At 46.6% G+C, this 22,433-nt stretch overlaps 1 protein-coding gene across 4 annotated transcripts in view; it reads left to right on the plus strand.

Moving 5' to 3' along the window:
* Window positions 1-22,433, plus strand: part of RACGAP1 (Rac GTPase activating protein 1) — a 34,785-nt gene that overhangs the window by 7,731 nt on the left and 4,621 nt on the right. For all 4 annotated transcript variants that reach the window (XM_004598977.4, XM_058673541.1, XM_058673539.1 and 1 more), the window contains exons 2-12: window positions 349-437; window positions 7,182-7,384; window positions 9,309-9,445; window positions 10,392-10,461; window positions 12,039-12,092; window positions 12,723-12,800; window positions 14,299-14,416; window positions 15,771-15,901; window positions 16,478-16,642; window positions 20,187-20,282; window positions 20,371-20,569. In XM_004598977.4, coding sequence (XP_004599034.2) covers window positions 353-437; window positions 7,182-7,384; window positions 9,309-9,445; window positions 10,392-10,461; window positions 12,039-12,092; window positions 12,723-12,800; window positions 14,299-14,416; window positions 15,771-15,901; window positions 16,478-16,642; window positions 20,187-20,282; window positions 20,371-20,569 — 1,336 coding nt within the window. In that variant the 5' untranslated portion in view covers window positions 349-352. The remainder of the gene's footprint in view (window positions 1-348; window positions 438-7,181; window positions 7,385-9,308; window positions 9,446-10,391; window positions 10,462-12,038; window positions 12,093-12,722; window positions 12,801-14,298; window positions 14,417-15,770; window positions 15,902-16,477; window positions 16,643-20,186; window positions 20,283-20,370; window positions 20,570-22,433) is intronic.

The following is a 22,433-nucleotide window of genomic DNA, read 5'->3' on the forward strand; positions in this document are numbered from 1 at the left end:
TAGTCAATGGGCTTGGCTGAAAGAACCGCAGTTTGTAGCTGGTCACAGAGTAATCAACAGACCTGCTTATCCCTTCTTGTTTCTTTCCCAGTCCGGGAAGGACTGCACAGCAGGCAGAGAGCTGAAGCGGCTGACTGATTATTATTATTATTATTATTTTAGTTTTTGATTTACTAATTTTTAAAGGAGTCTTCGTTTTTGACGTGCGGCATCAGTTACTGGTTTCAGATCTTGTAATGGCAACGACAAACCACAGTGCAGATGTTTGTCACTGATGGCTGTCCTGGATTGTTGGTGAGAAGGGGGGAGAGAGCAGGACCCCCTAATGTATATTTGATTTCTTGGCAGGAACATGGATACTATGATGCTGAATTTGCGGAATCTCTTTGAGCAGCTTGTGCGCCGGGTGGAGATTCTCAGCGAAGGAAATGAACTCCGTAAGTCATTCTCAGTTGGCCTGAGCAAAAAGAAACAAAACAAAACAGGTTTCAGAGTTGCATTCCCCGAACAGCTGAAGGGTACTGTCTTAGAGTTGGTTTTCAGTCGAGTTATATGAAGTATGACCCCTTACTGTGGTCAAAGCTGAGTAGATAGTCTAAGTAGTCATTACAATTTCTTCTACAGTGATTGGTGCTGTGGCATAATGAGTTACGCTGTATCCTGCAGTGCTGGCATCTTTTATGGGCCCCAGTTCAAGTCTCAGCTGTTCCACTTCCAGACCGACTTCCTACTAATGTACCTGGGAAAGCAGCAAAAGATGGGCCAAGTGCTTGAGTCCCAGTAACCACAAGGGAGACCCAGATAAAGCCCCTGACTTCATGCTGGCCCAGCTCCGGCCATTGTGGCCATTTGGGGAATAAATCAGCTGTTGGAAGAAGATCTCATTTTGTCCTTTTCCTCCTCCTTGCTCTAATTTTGCCTTCCAGGTAAATAAATAAGTGCTTAAAAAAAATTCTTTTCTGTAGTTTATTTATTTTTTTTTTTTTAAAGATTTATTCATTTTATTACAGCCAGATATACACAGAGGAGGAGAGACAGAGAGGAAGATCTTCCGTCCGATGATTCACTCCCCAAGTGAGCCGCAACGGGCCGATGCGCGCCGATCCGATGCCGGGAACCTGGAACCTCTTCCGGGTCTCCCACGCGGGTGCAGTGTCCCAAAGCATTGGGCCGTCCTCAACTGCTTTCCCAGGCCACAAGCAGGGAGCTGGATGGGAAGTGGCGCTGCCGGGATTAGAACCGGCGCCCATATGGGATCCCGGGGCTTTCAAGGCGAGGACTTTAGCCGCTAGACCACGCCGCCGGGCCCTGTAGTTTATTTTTTTCTTAAGATGTACTTATTTTTATTGGAAAATCAGATATACAGAGAGGAGGAGAGATAGAGAAGAAGATCTTCCATCTGCTGATTCACTCCCGAAGTGGCTGCAATGGCTAGAGCTGAGCTGATCCGAAGCCAGGAGCCAGGAGCTTCCTCTGGGTCTCCCATGTGGATGCAGGGTCCCAAGGCTTTGGGCCATCTTCGACTGCTTTCCCAGGCCACAAGCAGGGAGCTGGATGGGAAGCATGGCGCCCAGGACACGAATCCGTGTCCTTTTGAGATCTAAGCACATGCAAGGCGAGAACTTCAGCCACTGAGCTACTGTACCAGGCCCTTGTAGTTGGTCTTTTTACCTAGATTTTCTCCTCAAGGTTCTCTTTTCCTTCCCCTGTCTTGGCTTTTGCCTTTAAATGCTGTAGCCTGGCCTTCCTCAGCCGGTCCCTAGTCCTAACTCTTGCTGGCGGGTGCTGCAACCTGGCCCTGCTCAGTCTGCTCTCATCCCTGAATCATGCAAACCAGTGGATTTGGCAGCCTAACCTGGCATGACCGGCACTCCATCCTGGTTTCTGTACTTGCCAGTGGGCTATAGTTTGTTCTGCCCCGCCTGGTCCGCCCCCTTCCAAAACCAACTCACACACCTGCTGACAGTTGGAATTACTCTGCCCAGCCTGTCCAACACCCAGGCCTGGACCATGTGTTCACCAGTGGGAGCTATGATCCACTAGGGGAGTTTCCCAGGTTCCCCCACTTGGGCCACTTCCAGACCCAGATCTCATACATGCCAGCAGGTGCTTGACCCTTACCCACCATGGCTTGCCCCCTCCGTCCTGACCTTTGCATGAGCTGGTGCGGCCTGACCTGCCCCACACCCTGTTTCAGGGTGCTTATGCAGGTGCTGCTGTCTGGACCTGCCCTACTTGCTCCCAGCCCCAGTACTGGTGAGCATTGGTGAGTTCCATGATCACACCTAGCTCAGCCCATCACCATCCCAACTCTCAGGCTAACCAGTGGGACTTGTAGTTCCATAGGGTTGGGCTCACATATACCCCAGAGAATCCACCACCAGACCTGGTTCTCTTGTGTGCTGGTGGTGTCATGGTCCTGCCTAATGTGACCCATCCCCGATGCGACACTCACTGTTAGGTACTGGGATCTAGCCCTGCCAGACAGGCCCCTCACCATAGCTTGCATGTGGGCTGGCGTGTGGTGGTCAGCCATGTTCCGTGCTAACAAGCTCAGTCCAGGACTCCCATGTTGTTTGGTGCATCAGTCTGACCCATAAAGATCTTCAGGTCTCTCCCTCCAAACCACCAGGTCTCAGTTCCCTCGCTTAATTACAAGTACAGTGGCCTTGTCGGTGGGTGTCCCTAAGGTTTCATTCCTCACCTAGATGTACAGTGGCCTTATCTATGAATGTCTCTAGACAGTAATTGATACCCCAAGACCCCAGAGTTCACTGCTAGGTGGCCAGCGGGCATAGCCCAGTGCCAGTTGGCGTTCTGGCCGCTCACAAGCCCAGGACCCTCCCTCTCTCCCCCCTTCCCCCACCAGCCTAGCAGTGGTGGATGGGGAGCTACGATCCTCAGCAGGAAGCCTGGCCCAGCATGGGTTCCCCCATTCCACAGCTACACAGCTGGGAGATCCAGACTTACCTGGACTCCTCCCACCAACATGGTGGTGGTTGGCGGGGCCATGGTCCTGTGCATGGCCAGAGCCCTCCTAGATCCATCCACAGTGTGGTCGCTGTGGACGGAGAAAATTCTCGGACCTCAGGCTTGGGTAAGTCCAGGACTTTCCCCTCGCTCAGCAGCAGTGGATGGGTAGCCAGGATCCCCCTTGGGAAGCCTGGCCTTGTTCCCCAAGACACAGCTATGTGGCTGAGGGATCCAGACACCCGTACTGCTGCTCAGAGTTACCTGGACTCCACCCCAGTTTGTATTTTTTAATCTTGTATTTACTAGGCAAATACAGACAGAGCCAGAGTGAAGGGGTGTGTGCTTCTATCTGCTGGTTCTCAAAGTAGCCAGGATTGGACCAGTCTGAAGCTAGGAGTCTTCAACTCCATCTAGGTCTTCCAAATGGGTGCTGGGGAGGAGCTGGGTCAGATGTGGAACAGTCAGGAATGGAACCCATTGCCTTTATGAGATGATGGCATTGCAAGTGGTGACTTTCTTTGTGTTCTATAAAGTGTTTTTGGTTAAAGGAGGGAAAACAGTAATTTCTTTTTGAAGGAGGGACTAGGCATCTGCTTTCACCTTTTTCATTATTTGCTGCTTAATAATAAATGATTGGGGAGTGAGCTGGGGAGAAGAAGATGCTGATGGAACAATCTGGAAAGTGAGCAAAAAGGAAGTAGAGTTGATAGCACTGACACGGGTGTTCTAAGGGAATTGTTCTGTACCAGCTTCTCTTTGTATAACTAGTTCTTGTGTTTCAGATTTTCACTAATACCCTAATTTAGTAGGTGTTGCTGTCAAGCTTAGGCTCACTGCTGTAAAAGTAAGGCGAGAGCTGTATCTTGAACTTTGCTTAAATCCCCCCAGAACGGAGTATAGCATCTTGCTTATGCCATTCAATATTTTCTTTAAATTGATTGATGTTTTTAATAGCTCTTATCCACTTACAAGCCTTTCGAAACAATATTCTATTTTCTGTCTCTAAGAGCTGCTACATGACCCTGTCTTGTGGTACCAGCTCAGTGACCACAATGGCATACTAATTAGGCTTCTCTTGAGGTCACTTCATCTCAGAAGATGGATTGCTTTGGAGTCATGAGTTGGGGACAGGGGGACTACTATGAAATAAGAGCTCTTTTCTTGTGTGTGTCAAGTTTTTTAATTTAAAAAAATTTAGATTTTTAACCTGTGCACTAATTGAGAAGGTTGTGTATCTGTGTGGAGCTCTTTAGGGTGGGGAGGGTCAAGGTAGGGAGAGAGATGGGTGGATAAATATTTCAGTTCTTTATTCTGTGTCTGCAGCAGGGGAAGGGGAGAGGACCGTTCCTTGTTGTCAAACCCGCTCTTTGTTGTCAACACCTGGGGATGAAGGACAGAGAGCCCGATGTGGGAAAGAAGGGTGTCACTTGCGTGATCTTGATAGTTCTGAGACATTGTTGGCTTTGTTGTACCAAGGTGACAAAATCTTTCCAAGGTCTGTTGGCTGACCAGGTCCACCTTAGTGCATCCACAGACCCAGACACTTACTGCAAAGCTTGGCCAGGAGAGTTGTTCAGTGTGTTCTGCTTTTCGTCCTCTAAGGAGGCAGTAGGTATCTTCTGTTGGTCCAGATGAGCTGGCTGTCATGTCCCCTGTGTGCATCTGGGCATGCCGTCCACTGCACAGGCATCAGCAACATAGGAGGCTTCCCTGCCAGTCCTGATACGAGCACACCAAGGTTGAACAGCACGTCCTGTGCTTCTTTCTGTGGCTCGGGCCTAAATCCAGTGGTGCAATCGGGGAGGTCCCCAAGACCTTGCCTGTGGTGACCTCAGATTTGACTCTGTATGCGCAGCTGATGCAGGTTCAGATTCAGTTTGTCACCTGCTGTAGCCAATGCACATACCTGTGGATACGGCTGCCTGGTCAGTTCTAATCCCAGCCCCATCTGTCATGTAAACTGATGGATGCTGTGGCCTAGCCTAGTCTGTCACAAGCCCAGCCCTGACACACTCTAGTAGGTGATGTGTTTTAGTGAAGGGAACCATCCAGTAACCTCCACCAGGCCCACCCCCAGCCCTGGCTTTTACACATTCTGACATGTGTTGTAGCCTAGCCTGGCCCTGCCCACATCCCATCTGGCTCTTGTGCATACCGATGTGCTGACGGGTACTGCTGTGTTGTCCAGCGTGACCTATCCCTAGCCTTGGCTCTTGTGGGTGCAGAAGCCAAGCCATGTTCCACCACCTTTCTAGGTACATTAGCAGCAGGGGCTGCATTGGAAGTGGAGCTGTCAGGATTAGAACCTGCACCCGAAGGGCATGCCTGCATTACAGGTGGTGGGCTAACCTCAATGATTTTTTTTGATTCTTCGTATTTGCATTGCCTCTATCTTGTTTTACTAAAATTTGTTGTCTACTTAGAACTGATTTTTTTTTAACTTGGTTTCTTTAGAATGAGTTAGCTATCCTAATTTATAAGTTTGAAACTTAGTCAAATTATGAAAGTTGCTGAAAAGGGTACTGCATTATTCTATACTGCTAGGTTAAAATCAGATAGAAAAGGTGCCCTTCGTACTTAAGAATCTGCTAGCCTTGTATGGGCTTGGCCTAGTTTCATTTATAAACTGGGTCGGTTTGACCAGCAGCAGATGCACAGCTTGGAACTTTTCTTTCCTGATGCTGATAGGGAATGATGCTCAGATAGATTGAGGTTAACTAGAAAATGGTGAGATACTTTTTGCAAATGCACTGTAGAAGAATAGTCTTTGCCAATAGCAAGTGATAAGAATGGATGCCACCAGGGTTATCTTGCTCTGAGGTGCTGCCTTGGGTCGGTTGATGCTCTTTGCAGACCTCTGGAGAGAGTCCACATTCTGACTTTCCAAAAGCTAGTTTGGTCTTCTCTTCTTGTGCTTTTTATTTTTCTTTAGGAGACTTATCTATTTATTTTTATTGGAAAGGCAGATATACAGAGAGAAGGAGATACAGAGAGAAAGATCTTGCATCTGTTGGTTCACTCCCCAAGTGTCTGGAATGGCCAGAGTTGAGCTAATCTGAAGCCAGAAACCAGGAGATTTTTCCCGAGTCTCCTGTGTCGGTGCAGCATCCAAGGGCTTTGGGACGTTCTCCACTGCTATCCCAGACCACAAGCAGGGAGCTGGGTGGAAGTGGGGCAGCTAGGTTATGAACCAGTACCCATATGGGATCCCAGTGCTTGCAAGGCAAGGATTTAGCCATTGAACCATCACACCAAGTCCTCTTCTTGAGCTTTTTGAAGTGGGATGTTTACATACCCTTCAGGGCAATTTTAACAGCAAAAGCAAATTGGCTCTTTACTTTTCTTTTTTTTATATATAAGATTTATTTATTTTTATTGCAAAGTCATATATATACAGAGAGGAGGAGAGACAGAGAGAAATATCTTTTGTCGGCAGGTGACCGCAGCAGCCGGTGCTGTGCCAACCCGAAGCCTGCAGCCCAGATCCTCTTCCAGGTCTCCTACACAGGTGCAGGATCCCAAGGCCTTGGGCCGTCCTCGACTGCTTTCCCAGGCCACAACAGGGAGCTGGATGGGAAGCGGGGCTGCGGGGATTAGAACCGGTGCCCATATGGGATGCCACCGCTTGCAAAATGAGGACTTTAACCACTAGGCCGCTGTGCCGGGCCCAGCTCTTTACTTTTAAATCAGTATTCAAAAAATTATATTGTTGAATGGAAATGCATGCCTAGGCATGCAAAAGATTAATCTATGTCTCCTAAAGCGTACTGTAGCAGTTACATTCGAGTTGGCTGTTTGCTATCTCTCAGGCACAGCAATGTGTAATTGTAAAGGAGGCTGTTTTTGCTTTGTAGCTGTACATGTCCTAATGTGTGACAGCTGCCCCAGAGGTGCCCCCTTTGATTGCCTTCTGTTCAGAAGTTTTCAGTGTTGGTGTTTCATCTGGAGCCAGGTGACTGATGAGTCACATGTTCCATGGCAGATGCCACAGGCTAAGTCAAAGAATGAGTAGACTGTTGAAATAGGAAAGCTCTTGTCTCGAATGTGAACTTACCCAGGAGCTGCTGGCTTCTGGAGTTCAGCTAGATTTGCCCATAGTTCAGTTGGTGCCTTAGTAATGTATTTTGAGCAAAGCTAATGGTAGGACTTATTAGAGCAATTATACCCTGTTGGGTGCTTGAATTATTAATATTTCTTCCTTTTTTCAGAATTCATTCAGCTGGCAAAGGACTTTGAGGATTTTCGTAAAAAGTGGCAGAGAACAGACCATGAGCTGGGCAAATACAAGGACCTTTTGATGAAAGCGGAGACTGAACGAAGCGCCCTGGATGTTAAGCTGAAACATGCGCGCAATCAGGTGGATGTGGAGATCCGACGGAGACAGCGAGCCGAGGCTGACTGCGAAAAGCTGGTGTGTGCACCATGCTCTGTGCTAGAACAAGAGGGACCAGAGCAGGGAGCATGGTCTGACCATGTTTCCACTTGTTACGTGTCCCCAGTTTCTTCGGCATGGAGAACTAGAAGTGACCTAGTGTTTGACATCTTGCCCCTATGGGTTGTAGCTGAAATTGCAGCCTAGAAATCCTGCTTTTTGTTTGTTTGTTTGTTTTAAAGATTGATGAATTTTTATTGGAAAGGTAGATTTACAGAGAGAAGAGACAGAAAGATCCTCCATCTGCTGGTTTATTCCCCAAGTGACCACAATGGCTGGAGCTGAGCCGATCCAAAGCCAGGAGCCAGGAGCTTCTCTGAGGGTTTGGGCTGTCTTCTCTTGCTTTCCCAGGCCACAAACAGGGAGGTGGATGGAAAGCGGAACAACCGAGACGTGAAATGGCACCCATACAGGATCCTAGTGCATGCAAGGCAAGGATTTAGCCACTGGGCCATTCTACCAGGTCCATTTTATTTATTTATTTATTTAAATAGTAATTTAGTTTTACTGCAAAGACAGGTATACAGAGAGAAGGCGAGAGAGAAAGACCATTCACTGGTTCACTCCCAGCTGGAGCTGAGGTGATCTGAAGCCAGGAGCCAGGAGCTCCCTCAGAATCTCCCACATGAGTGCCAGGTCCCAAGGCTTTGGGCCGTCCTCGACTGCTTTCCCATGCCACAAGCAGGGAGCTGGATGGGAAGTGTTGCAGTCCGGATAGGAACCGGTGCCCATATGGGATGCTAGCATTTGCATACAGAGGATCAGCCAGTTGAGCCATTGCACCAGCCCCAAATAATTACTTTATTGGACAGATTTAATGAGAATTTAAGACATTTAAATTGGGGATTGAGTGCTTGGTGCAGTGGCTTAGGTTTCTGCTTGCAAAAGCCACTCCCATGTTGGAGTGCCTGGTTTGAGCCCTGGCTCGTTTGCTTCCAATCCAGCTTCCATCCAGCAGATGGTGGCTGTAGTGCTTGGGTGTGACACCCATGTGAGAAATTAGGATGGAGTCCTGGCTTTGACCTGCTGTCTCTCTCTGTTGTTGCCATTTGGGAAATGAACCAGCAGATGAAGAATGTCTGTGTTTCTCCCTTTCAAATAAAATGAAAATCAATAAACATTTACAAAACAGAGATTAGAATTAGGGTTAAAGGCAGGGAAGTCCCAGTATACTTGATGTGTCACAAGTTATTGATCACCCCTCACTGTTCATTATAGCACTACGGAGGATATCTTCATCCTTATACAAATTGCTGGTGCTTTGTCATTGAGACAGGCAAAGCAGCTATAACTCTTCATCACTACTTTCCTTCAGGTAAAGAGCTAGATGTATTCAGCCAGTTGAGCGATGTGGCTGACATGAACTACTGTCATTTCCATGTGCCAGGGTGGGTCATGGTGGAGAGGAAAGCCTTTATGATGAGAGACTAATCCACCTGGGTACAGAGTTCGATGCCTCAGTAAGCTCAAATTATCTGGTTCCAGTGTGTTATGGCTTTGTAGCCATTTTAATGCATTTGCTCCACCAGTTAGAAAGGTGGGTGGCTGCTCTGATGTGTAGAAGCCAACAATTGCCCTGACAGAATGACACAGGAGTGTTTTTTGCAATGTGAGATCTATTTTGGGACTCTGATTTTGCATTGCTCTCCTCTTAGATTAGCTGTTTGATCCAAAAGTATTAGAACAGAAACCACACTATTCTAGGTGGAGTTTTTTCACTGGACAGAAATCAGAGACTCCATCTGGGCTTGATATGAATTAATATGCTGCTGGTGTAGCAGCCTTCCTGAGGACCTATTTGCATAATGCCATATTTTAGTGTCTTGTGGTCTGCCTGTCCCATCAATCTCAGGTGGATTTTCTCCCCTGCCGGGAACGGTGTTTCACTTTGCTTGGCTTGTAGGAACGACAGATCCAGCTGATTCGTGAGATGCTCATGTGTGACACGTCTGGCAGCATTCAACTAAGCGAGGAGCAAAAATCCGCTCTGGCTTTCCTCAACAGAGGCCAGCCGTCCAGTGGCAATGCTGGGAACAAAAGGTGGGGGACTGGGGACTGCATCTGCTCTTAGCCCGTCACGGGCAGCACAGCTGTCAGAAGTTCCTGTTATCCGAACTCTCCAAGTAGACTGCAGTGTGTGCGGAAGAAAGCAGACTAGTGGGGCATAAAGGCACAGATTCCTTATCGTTCCTTAGGATATTGTTTCACCAGGGATAAAAACTTGATGTTGGTGCTAAATTGCACATCAATAGCTAATCCTGCACACTGCTAAGAAACCTAAGGGTGAGAGTGGCGGCTCAGCAGTGCTGTCCGTGTTCACTCATCTCCAGAGAGCTCTTGTAGCTCTTCAGGCTTGGAAAGGTTTCTGCGAGCCAAGACCAGAGAATAATCTTAGTTCCATTACATCACCATTTAAAATATTCTCAATCAAGCTTTGAATTTAACACCCCCTGTGCAATAAGTAGGGAAAGGTCGACATTCTTAGAGCCATTTAATATTGTTGCTTGGTTGTTTTATGGAGAATCTTTATAATGAAGAAGATGTATAGACTTAATTTCTTAAAAAAAAAAAAAAAAAGCTATTGCAAGATAATATTCTACTATAGAAAGCAGCCACAATTGGGATCAAATTACACTTCAACCATTAGACTTCCTTGTCAGTTTTTAGCAGCCTGTATATACGAGCTCGGCCGGGAATACCACCCGTAGCCTTGACATCACCTTAAACAGCTGTTAAAAGACTTTTTGTTGTGAGACTTCTGCTGAAACAGCACCTGGGGTTTGCCTGTGCTGACGGTGCACGCCTTCTCCTATGACCACCGTGAGAAGCAGCCGTCCTCTGAGGGTGCGGGCTTGTAGTTGTCTCCATTAGAGACGATATTGCACTGAACTGGCTGATGTGACCGGCCAGGGTGCGTTTCCAGAGTGTTGATGGGTTTTACTTCCTACACTCTTGTGTGTCTAACTGTATTGTTTCACTTATCCAGGCTGTCAACCATTGATGAATCTGGTTCCATTTTGTCAGATATCAGCTTTGACAAGACTGATGAATCGCTGGTAATAACATTTGATCTCTGAGCTTATCTACCTTTCTTATCCCTATTCCCTCAAGCGTTTTTCCTGTCTTCTCTTCTGCAAAGCCTTGATTACCCTTTTATTAGTTGACGTGTTATAGATTCTGAGCTAGCAATTTAAAGTATAAATCAACACAGGCTCTAAGAGACTGGCTTGTGTATTTGTTTAGTTTCTATAAGTGAGAATATAAAAGGATTTGCTGCAAAGTTGAGTTTATTTAGTGGATCTCTGTGAGCAGCATGTCCTAATTGATTGTATCTTGACTTATTTAAGCTGTAGCTGGCAATAAAAATTTTAGCACAATTGTTTCTGGGTAGGGTTTATTTTTTGCTCCTAGGGTAAATGGATCTGTGACTTATTTCTGAATTAGTCTGGTTTTGGAGGACAGTTTAGCCAGTGCTGTGGCCCTTTAGCCTGAGGGCTGAGCTGAGCGCTGTTCAGGAGCGGGCGCTTGTCTGCTCTGTCACGCGGCAGCAGCCTTCTGTTAATGGATGGGAGCATTTCTGCATGAAAGGTCGTCTTCTGGCTTTGTCTTGAGATACTTGTTCAGGAGACTGATAATTCATTGGTTTGTGTATCTTTCCTGTTGCTCACTGAAAGCAGGCAAGCAACATAATGAAACACAAGAAATTATTGGTGGTTTTTTCATTACAGCAAAACAAGTGAGCTGTTTCTGCATGACTAGGAGATTTCCACCCAAATGTAGTGTTTGACAGGGAGGGAATGGTATTTTGCAGGTGGAAGTATTAGGTATCACCTGCTGGAAAAAAAGGGTAATAAGAATAGGAATGGGATGTATAATAGAGCCAGAGCACATTAGCAGTTGATTTTGGTAGATAAGTGTTGTAACCAAAGCTGAATCATACAACCCCGTAGTTAAATTACTTGACCATGAATTAGGAAGGTTAAATTTACTTAGCTGTAGTGCCATTTGCTCAGTGCAACTGTGTCTAAATACTTGTTTTCAGAGCACACCAGGAATAAGGAAATGAAAGCCAGATAGCTATTCAAAATGAATGTAAATAAATTAATTCAAACTAGACCATTGCAAAAGACAATTCTTTAGTGATGACAATCTCTTTAAGATCCAAGGAAGAGAGATGACTGAGGTATAAAACTTGAACTAGAACATTTCAAGTTGGCGGTGTTCTACCAAACATCTGATTAGACAATAACAATCCCTTGAGGGCAAGAATCACATCTAACATGATCAGAATAGTGCCCAACATTCTGTAAGTTCTAGAACAAATTAAAAAATAATCAGAAATAAAGGGAAAGACGGGAGGTAATCAGGCAGAAGCTGATTCTTTAACCTTTTCTTGCCTCTTTGGTATTGATTCCTGATTCTTCTATAATAGCTTCAATTTTTAAAAGAAAGTAAGTATATTAACTTCCTATAACTCTACAGCTACAGTACTGAGACCTGTGCCTGCTCTCCCCAGATCATAAGTTAGGTGGTGTGACTTGAAGTCTTTAAAGTTCATTGTAAATGTATTTGTACTGGGTATAGGTGAGGCCCAACCAAAGGAAGAAATTAATGCAGTGTGTTTTGTCAACAGGATTGGGACTCTTCTATGGTGAAGACTTTCAAACTGAAAAAAAGAGAAAAGAGGGTATATATGGTTTGTTTAATTTTTTCCCTAAAGTAATAATAAAAGGATTTTCTTTGACAATTTTGCCATGAAATTTCATTATGACATGTATTGTAGGTGTGAATTCCTTCTGTGGTGGGGGTGGAATTGATAGTGTTTGAGGCAGTTAGGGTAGGATGCTACTTGACTGGTCTGGGCTGTGCCTCACTGCAGTCAGAGAGGAGCAATATATGCTCAAGTTGTTTGAAGTTGTCGTGTGAATTTTTATGCAGTACTTTTGTGCTCTAATGTAAACTTGAGAGGAGATGTATGCATAATGGGATACCAAGGCCTATCTGTGTGTGCTTGTTTAGGGCATGCAGTGTGTTTCCAAAGACTTGATATCCTTAGATGGGATTACAGCTCTCCTTTTCTGGTACTGTCATTTGAATTTCTCCAAAAGCTTGCTAATTTTTTCCTAGGGCATTGAGGGTACTGTTTGGTGCAACTTATTCTGTATGTGGAAATGGGTGTGAGAGAGATCATATTGTTCATCTGCTATATTCCTGGTCCTCAGGACTTGCTGGCATGTTGTCTGATAGAATGATTTTATCTTACGTACTTTGGATATCTTCTTGGCTCTAGAGTTACTGGTCTTTGTTCTCTCTCCAGCGCTCTAGTCGACAGTTCGTTGATGGTCCCCCTGGACCTGTAAAGAAAACTCGTTCCATTGGGTCCACAGTAGACCAGGTAAGGATTTTAAGGCCAGAGACCTATAGTCTTGAATACATTGGCATTTAGTGGTCCTAAGCATTAAGAATTCCTTGAAGTCAACGTGATAGCATTATCTTAAGATGCTTACTGGTAATCTTTAGCATTCATATAAATGGAGATAGTCTTACTAAGTAACCAACTCTCTCAGCTCTGATTCTTAGCTGCTTGTTTATATACTTCTGTGACCTATAGTTACATTATGAAGTATAACATTTCAACTTAAGCACGTTTTGGGCTGTAGCCTCAAGCCTTTTTAAACATTTTAAGTTTATTTAAAAGATGAGATGACAAGTACTCTTGGACCGTGTTTGGGGGTAGAGTGAGTTGGGAGAGAGGGACCTGTGTCTGTGGGAAAAGATCGCCCTTTCTCATTGCCAAGCTTCATATCATCTGGGAAAGGGGAGTGGTTTGATGACACCACCCCAGTTCACTGGTGACAAGTACATCCTGGAGGAGGGGATTATTGATTGATAAAAAGGTGTGAGGGATTTACAAAAACCAGGAGGAGTGTGGCTTCCAGCTCATGACCCTAAGCTAGCTACCTACCTGTCCCATTTCATTCCCTCCTCAGAAATTTCCAACTCAGTCCAAGGGTTGCTGAAGAGTGCAGATTCAGCATATTTTCTGTAGTTAATGTGTGCTGCTGATTAGGAGCTTAGAGCTTGTCTGTCCCAGAGAACTCCCATTCAGTGCCAATGGCTGTGTCCCCCAAGTCCTCATCATCACTCTGAGATGCTGTGGGCTTCCTTGCACAGGAATCAACAGTGTAGGTAGTCTCATCAGGCCTGTGTCCATGTGTTCAAGGTCACTCCACACATGCATGGATTCTGATTCCTGAGATCAGACCTCCTAATGTGTCTGAGGCCAGCATAAGATGAAACGACAGGCTGCTTGCCAAAGCCAAAAGCCATACAGCCTGGTCCAGTGAACCCCGCCGTGCCGGCTGTCGATCCATGGCCTGGCCCATTCCCAGCCCTGGTTCTTTCCTGAGCTGGCAGGTGAGGCTCTCTAGGCCCTTGTGCGGCCTACCTCCAGCCCTGGCTCATATGTGCCAGTGGACAGCAGCCTTGCCTGGGGAGGCCCCAGGCACTGGATTTGTACATTCCTCTGCCTGTCCTACCACTGACCTAGCCCCTTGCTGGCCCATCCATCAGTGGATGCAGTGGCCTGGCTCAGGGAAGCTGTGGCAGCAGCTCTGCGCATATCAAAAACCCTCAATAGCCTCTACCCTGGTGCAAGGACATTGGCCCTTGCCCTTCTTCTTGAAGTTTTTACATGGAAGAATAGGCAGTTGTGTTGGCACACTGTTACAATTAACACAGAGTTGACATGAACCGTTCCAGAATGCCAGCCAGTCTAGGCAGTTACCTACAGCTGGGAATCAGATCTTTCCCAAGAGCTATTCCAAACTATCCTGTAGTGAAAGGAATGTTAGATTGTTTATGTTCATCCTTTACTTCTACTGTTGTTGCAGGGAAATGAATCCCTTGTTGCAAAGACCACAGTGACTGTTCCTAATGATGGTGGGCCCATCGAAGCTGTGTCCACTATTGAAACTGTGCCTTATTGGACAAGGAGCCGAAGGAAAATAGGTCTGTGAATTCTGTCATTAAATTGTCTGTATAAAACAAGAGGAACAGTTTACTTTATTTGAATGGTAGAATAATCAGAAATTTTTCATCTGCTGGTTTTCTTCCCAATTGACCACAACAGTCAGAGCTGGGTCAGGCCGAAGCCAGCAGCTTCTTCTGTCCAGGTCTCCCACAAGGATGCAGAGGCCCAAACACTTAGGCCATCCCTTGCCACTTTGCTAAGCACATTAGCATGGGGCTGGATCAGAAGTAGAACTACTGGAATTGGTGCCCATATGGTATGTGAGCCTTGCAAGTGGTAGGCTTGCCTGTCATGCCACAATACCAACCCCGGTGTTTGCTTCTGCTTATGACTACAGCTTGCTATTTATCCACCAGTTATATTAAAATTACGGGAAATTCAGAATGATCAAATTTTTAAGCCATCAAGTTTGGGTTCATCATTGTGGTGGAGTAAGTTAAGCCTCTTCCTGTGACCCCGTATGGGCGCCACTTTGAGTCCCACAGCTCTGCTTTCAGTCTCCCTGCTGATGTACCTGGGAAGGCAGTGAAAGATGACCCAAGTATGTGGGCCCCTACCACCCATGTAGGAGACCTGGATAGAGCTCCTGGCTCCTGGCTTTAGCTTGTCCTAGCCATTGTAACCTTCTGGAGAGTGAACCAGCTGATGGAAATTTGTTTCTCCCACTCTCTCTCTCTCTGGCTGTCTGCCTTTCTTTCTTTCTTCCTTGTTTTTTTTTTTTTTTTTTTAGTTAGTTAATTAATTTATTTATTTTTAAAGATTTATTTACTTTTATTACAAAGTCAGATATACAGAGAGGAGGAGAGACAGAAAGGAAGATCTTCCATCCAATGATTCACTCCCCAAGTGACTGCAACGGCCATTGCTGTGCTGATCTGAAGCAGGAACCTTTTCCGGGTCTCCCACGCGGGTGCAGGGTCCCACTGCTCTGGGCCGTCCTCGACTGCTTTCCCAGGCCACAAGCAGGGAGCTGGATGGGAAGTGGAGCTGCCGGGATCAGAACCAGTGCCCATATGGGATCCCGGCACGTTCAAGGTGAGGACTTCAGCCGCTAGGCCACGCCGCCGGGCCCATTAGTTAATTTATTTTTGAAATTCAGAGTTTTAGAGACAAAGGCCTTCCAAATGCTTAGATAATAACTGCACCAGCCACGTTGGGCTAGGCTGAAATCGGGAGCTTCATCTGGATCTCCCATGTGGGTTACTGGCATCACAGAAAGCTTCTTAGCCTGTTAACACCACATGCTCACCCCTGAAACTCTGCCATTCAGATAAACAAATCTTTAACATAATTTTCAGAAAGACACACAGCTTAGATTTGCTTGCTTTCTAGGTACTTTACAACCTTGGAACAGTGACTCTACCCTGAACAGCAGACAACTGGAAGCAAGAACTGAGACAGACAATTCAGGCACACCACAGAATAATGGAGGGATGCGCCTGCACGACTTTGTCTCTAAGACGGTAAATCTGTGCTTGCACCTTTTAACTGTGAAGCTAACATATGCTGGGAAGAAGTTGCAATAAAACTTCTCTGTCCAGTATGACTCTCAAGGCCTACCTACCAGTTATAGGGTGGATATTCTGTGAATAATAAGAAATTGAAGCAGCTGTTCAGAAGCAGTTGTTTGTACCATTTAGCGGTACGTGTTTATAAATGTTGTGCCTGAATATAGTGCCTCAGAATGTCAACACATTGTAACAGCATACCATGTGATCTCACTCACTGGGTCTCAGGGAGTAATTGGCTTATTTGTGCTGGGTGATAGTAGGAGGCAGGTGTAGCATCTGGACCTTCTGACCTTTCCTCAACCATATTCTTTCCACTGTTGACTTGTAGCTGAATGACCTTACTCAAGTTACTCAGGCTCTTTTTGAATGAAATGAGAAATTAAAACATTACAGGATTAGTGTGAGAGTCGCACAATATGGATAGTCTGGGGAAGTTGTTTGGAGCGTATCAAATGCTCAGTAAATGTTGGTTGATCATTATTTCTAAATTGTGCCACTCTGCCTCCTGCTCCCATGTTTTATCCCTAGGTCATTAAGCCTGAATCCTGCGTTCCATGTGGGAAGCGGATAAAATTCGGCAAACTGTCTCTGAAGTGTCGCGACTGCCGCGTGGTTTCTCACCCAGAATGCCGGGAACGTTGTCCTCTGCCTTGCATCCCTACCCTCACGGGCACACCTGTCAAGATAGGAGAGGTACAACTGATGGGTTTGTCCGCTAACTTAGATCTTTCCAATTTCCCTCCTCATCCTGTGTGTAGAAACATTTACGTGTGTGGAGAGGCTAGTGTAACTACTTTCTGACTTTAAAACTTCTGTAGTTACTGCTCATGTCACTTCTTGATTGACCAGAACCCTCATCTCTCGGTTGCTGACCCAGCTCGGTGAGGTATTTCTTGGCTGCTGACTGTTTGTCTCATTTGGAAGGCAGTTACAAAGAGATGAATCTTTTGTTACTTTAACTCCCTCAATGGTTGCAGTGGCCAGAGCTGGGCTGATCTAAAGCCATGAATCAGGAGTTTCTGTGAGATCTCCTGTGTGGGTATAGGATAGCAGCCACTTGGGCCATCCTCCAGTGCTTTTCCAGGCACACTATTAGGGAGCTGGCTTGGAAGTGGAGCCACCAGGACTCTAAATGGTGCCTATATGGGATGCAAGCACCCTGGGTAGCGGCTTTATCTACAGTGCCACTGCCCTGCCTCACAATGAGTTATTTTGTGGCTGGCTACAGTCATTTAATTTCTTTGTTTTTCCATTTTTTTAATTAATTTTTAATTTTATTTTAACATTTCTTCGGTGAGATTGGTTGAAGGCTTATGTGGGCCTCTGATTAGGATGGAGAGGGTCGGGTGGGGAGAGAAGGTGCGTGAGGTGTTTCAGTGTGGGAAGGGGAGAGAGAGAGCGTGCGCTGCTCCTTGCTCTCCTGCTACAGCACTGCCTGGGAATGGAGATGGTCATTTGGTCACCTTTGCAGCCCCGATGGAGGGTGTAATCTGAGTGGTCTTGATTGTTCTGAGAAGTTGTCAGCCTTGTTACACTCGAGTTGAGATACTCTGTCTAAGACCTTTTTGACTGTCCTTGTGTACCTCAGTGTGCCTGTAGACCTAGGTACTTGTACATTCTGGCCTGGAGTGGAGTTCAGCCTGTCTTGCTTCCTGTCTTTTAATGAGGTGCTTCAAAGTCTTCTGTTGGCTTAGATGAGCTGGCTGTCTTGTCTTTCATGATCATCTGAGTATGCTCTCCATTTTTATACAAGAATTAGCAACTGAGGTGGCTCAGTCCTGCAGCATATGCTCCAGGATCAGATCACATGTATGTATGATTTTCCCTGAGGTCACGGATCCAACACAGTGATCTATTTAGGGATCCCCTTAATATATCTGTCCTGGGGGGGGCCTGGTGCCGTGGCCTAGTGCCTTAAGTCCTCGCTTTGAACGGGCTGGGATCCCATATTGGTACAGGTTCTAATCCCAGCGGCCTGCTTCCCATCCAGCTCCCTGCTTGTGGGCTGGTAAAGCACTCGAGGACAGCCCAATGCCTTGAGGTTCTAAACCCTCTTGGGAGACACGGAAGAAGCTCCAGGTTCCTGGTTTCAGATCGGTTCAGCTCCGGCTATTGCTACCACTTGGGGAGTGAATCATTGGATGCAAGATCTTCCTCTCTGTCTCTCCTCCTCTCTGTAAATCTGACTTTGCACTAAAAATAAATAAATCTTAAAAAAAAAAAATCTGACCTGGGGGTTCCTCAGGCTTCACTCTTGTGTGTACCAGCTGGTGCCAGAGCCAGACTCAGCCCAGCTCCCTGCAGCAGCCAGTGCATGTAGCAGTGGGTGCAGTGGCCTGGTCATTCCTGCCCCAGCGCTGGTTCTCATGTGAACTGGTGGGTGCTACAGCCTGGGTGCCCAGCCTGCCCCTTGGCACAGCTCTCGCATGCACTGGCCAGTGCTGTAACGCAGAGAAGGGCGACCCTCAAGAACCCCTGTTTGGCCTACCCCCAACCTATGTTTTTGTGCCTGCTGGCAGATACTGCAGGCTAGTCAGAACAACCGCTACGAACCCCCTACTATGTGTGCTCCAGGCTCTGGTTCTTACATGTGTTGGCCAATGCTGCAGCCTAGCCCAGTTCCTGCTGGCAGATGCTATGGCCTAACCCAGCCCAACCTGCCCCAAGCCCTTGGTCTTGTGTGCTCTGGCCGCAGCCTAGTTGGGTTGTCCCCACCCGCAAACACAGCTCTAGCAAGCACCAGCTATTGCTGTAACCCAGCCTTAATCTGCTCCATCCCCAGCTCTCCCTCTTGTGCTTTGGCCTGACCCAGGGAGGCACTCCCAATCCCCCCTTCTTTACCGTTCCCCTTATCAGTTACCTGAGGGCCGAGTGGCCCCAATCTATGGAAACCCTCAGAAATAATTTTCTGTGTGTCAAACAAGCTCTCAATGGCCCTCATTTCAATCCATTTCCAGTACTCTAGCCCTTTACAATGCATGGTCCCGCCATGCACTCACTCACGGTGGCAGTGACGATGGTGGGGTGGCTCTAGCTGGTGTGCACCTGTGGTGGTGTGGTGGGCACTTCATTCCTTATCCCCTCAGATCTTCAGAAAAAAGAAAAAAATAGGCAGCTATGCTGGCACCCTGGTATAGTAAACACAGAATTGGCATTAACCAGGCTGAGAATGTCAGGCAGCTACTGGCTGCTTTTCTGCCAGCAGTGTAACAATTGCCTAGGTACAAGGTAGCCTAGGCAGTCCTACAGCTGGGGACCATTGTGTAAGTTCTTCTGGGAGTGTCTTTCTCTTATGTTAGAGAGATTACATAGTAGGCTATAAAGACTAGGTTACTCACTTCTAAAAATTTAGTTATTTACAACAGATGTCTAAGAAACTTATTATATAAGCAGGATTAGCAAGGATCAAAGCAAAATGACCGTGCTGCTACCACCCCCTCACAAGTCAAATGTTACACTTTTATACATTTTCTGTGATATGAAACTCTGATAGAGGACCATGAAGCTTTCCCCTGCAGGCAGGTCGCAACTTGATCAACTGTTAGGTATGCTAAAGTACAAGAATGGGTTTCCTTCCTTTCTCTGTTTCTCTCTCCTCTCTTTCTATTTTCTTTCTTCTTGATTTCTTTCTTTCTTTCTGGTTTCTTTATTTGAAAGGCACAGAGAGGAAGAGAGAGGAAGAGAGAGCAGGACATTTTCCATCTGCTGGTTCACTCCCCAGATGGCTGTATCCTTGGGGGCTAAGCCAGGCCAAAGCCAGGAACCTGGCACTCCATCTGGGTTTCTTCCATGGGTGGCAGGATCCCAGAGTAGGCTGTTTTCTTTCCCAAGCACACAGAACTGGATTAGAAGTAGAGCAACCGAGACTGAAACCAGCACTGATGTGGCTGCTGACTCTGCACGTGATGGCTTAACATACTGTATCATGTGGCGAAACCCATGGGTTTTCTTTTTAGCAGTTTGGTTTATGTTAAAACCATATCTTTGATTCTATTGTTGTACCTCTGAGTAGAAAAGAAGGAGGTAATAGTTGCGGCTGATGGTCCTGTTTGCAAGAGTGTGGTTTTCTGATCATGAGTCATTCTTGGTTTGGAGATAGGAAGCATAATTGAGGATCTCCGTTTGATATGTGCTTTGGCAATAGGGATTTAAGAGTGGGCATTTGCCTCAACTCCTGAGTCTGGGGGAGTTGTTCACATGGGTCTTTTTCTGTGGTAACTGGATGCTCCTTTTGCAGGGTATGCTGGCTGATTTTGTGTCGCAGACGTCTCCAATGATCCCCTCCATCATTGTCCACTGCGTAAATGAGATTGAGCAGAGAGGGCTGACTGAGGTAAGAGTCATCCCAGGCAGAAAATGGGTGTGCTATTTGTGTCAAGTCATCAGTCAGTTCTTGAGTGAAAGTGTCTTCTTGACCCCAGACAGGCCTGTACCGGGTCTCAGGCTGTGACCGCACAGTCAAAGAGCTGAAGGAGAAGTTCCTCAGGGTGAAGACGGTGCCCCTCCTCAGCAAAGTGGACGACATCCATGCCATCTGCAGCCTGTTGAAAGACTTCCTCCGAAACCTCAAGGAGCCCCTTCTCACCTTCCGGCTGAACAGAGCCTTCATGGAGGCCGCAGGTAGCACAGCTCCTCGTATTCCGGCAGACTGACATTTCCGCTCTTAAAAGGGCGCTCCCAAGTGTGATAGGTGTATGGCTGCACAGGTGTGCCCCCATGCCTGTCCACTTCCTTTACACTGTGTAGGATAACAGCGTGTGTTTTGGTCAAGGTTCAGGTTCGTCCTCTTGACGTTGACTCTGTCCCTTCGTTCCTTTTCTGCATATTCCACATGTAATCCGTTGTCACGTCTTGTCTGCTTGGGAGGCTCAAGTGTTTGGGTTCCTGCTAGCTTCAGGGGAGACTGGATTTGCATCCCAGGTTTTCAGCTGTCTCTGATTTGTCCCCAGACTTTGTGGGCATTTGCGGAGTAATCCAGCAGGTGAAGGCTCTCGCTCACTCTCTCTCTCTCTCTTTTTTTTTTTTTTTAATTTCTCTGTTGTTTTGTCTCTGTCTTAAATAGTTTTTAAAAAATTGTCAACAGTCTTCATAAAAATCCGCGTGAAATTTGACATTTGTCCGGAGTGGTGTAGCAGCACTGCTCACGCTCCTGCCATGCTCTCTCCCTGCAGCGCTGTAAGAGCGGCTCCCTAGACAGTATGGTCGTCATCCGGAGGCAGGAAGGTCCTTCACTCTAAGAATAAAGTTCAGTCTTTTTTTTTTTTTTTTTGTCCCATAGTGTTGGAAACTTCCCAGATCTTTATTTCAGGGTTTATTTATTTATTTGAAAGGTAGAATGACGAGAGGGAGAGACACAGATGAAGATACTCTGTGCATGTTTCACTCAAGGACTAACGTGGAGGGCTGTTGTGTGGCACAGCAGGCGTGTCAGGGACTGACGTGGAGGCCTGGCGTGTGGCACAGCAGCCGTGTCAGGGACTGATGTGGAGGGCTGGCGTGCGGCACAGCAGCCGTGTTAGAGCCCTGTTTCCAGTGTGGCTCCCTGCTGGTGCACCTGGGAGGGCAGTGGAGCACGGCCCAAGAATTTGGGTCTCGGGTCTCTGCCATCCATGTGAGAGACATTAATGGAACCCTGGATTCCTGGCTTTGGCCTGGACCAGCCGTTTATGGCCATTTTGGGGCTAAACCGGGGGTGGGGGGGTGAAAGATCTCTGTGTATGTGTGTGTGTCTCTCTCTCTCAAATATGCATATACTTGTATATTTATCTGTCTTTCAAATCAATATATATTAAAGATTTTATCTATTTTTGTTGGAAAGGCAATTATACAAAGAGTAGGAGAGATAAAGATCTTGCGACTGCTGGTTCCCTTCCCAAGTGGCCTCAACGGCAGGAGCCAAGAGCTTCTTCCAGGTCTCCCACATGGGTACAGGGTCCCAAGGCCTTGGGCTGTCCTTGACTGCTTTCCCAGGCCACAAGCAGGGAGCTGGATGGGAAGTGGAGCTGCCGGGACAAGAATGAGCACCCGTACGGGATTCTGGTACATGCAGGATCCAAGTATTTTTTTTTAAAGACCATATATGATTTGGCTTCTGGTTCTGTCTTCAGGCATCATTTTGTTCCCCATAACCTTTGCTTCTTTCCTTCTTCTGTGGTGGGAGTCTTGCATTTCTGAGAACATAATCCTCCTTTCCACCTGGAGACCTTCACATTTGTTGTTTCCCAGCCTGGATGTCTGCATGAAAATCCCTTCATTTATTTCAGGTTTCTCTTAAGATATCCTGACCTCAGGAACATCCTAACTGAGCTGTTACTTTTTAGCTTTTGCCTGCTCCATTTTCTTTGATGATATGCATCACCACTTGATATATATTTGCTTTTTGAATATTTATTTTATTTGAAAGGCAGAGAGAGAGAGAGCAAGCACCGAAATGCCTACAGTGTGTCACAGTGGGCCAGGCTCACTGAAAGCCAGGAGTGGAGCC

The sequence above is a fragment of the Ochotona princeps genome, chromosome 15, assembly GCF_030435755.1.
Source record: "Ochotona princeps isolate mOchPri1 chromosome 15, mOchPri1.hap1, whole genome shotgun sequence".
Taxonomy (NCBI): domain Eukaryota; kingdom Metazoa; phylum Chordata; class Mammalia; order Lagomorpha; family Ochotonidae; genus Ochotona; species Ochotona princeps.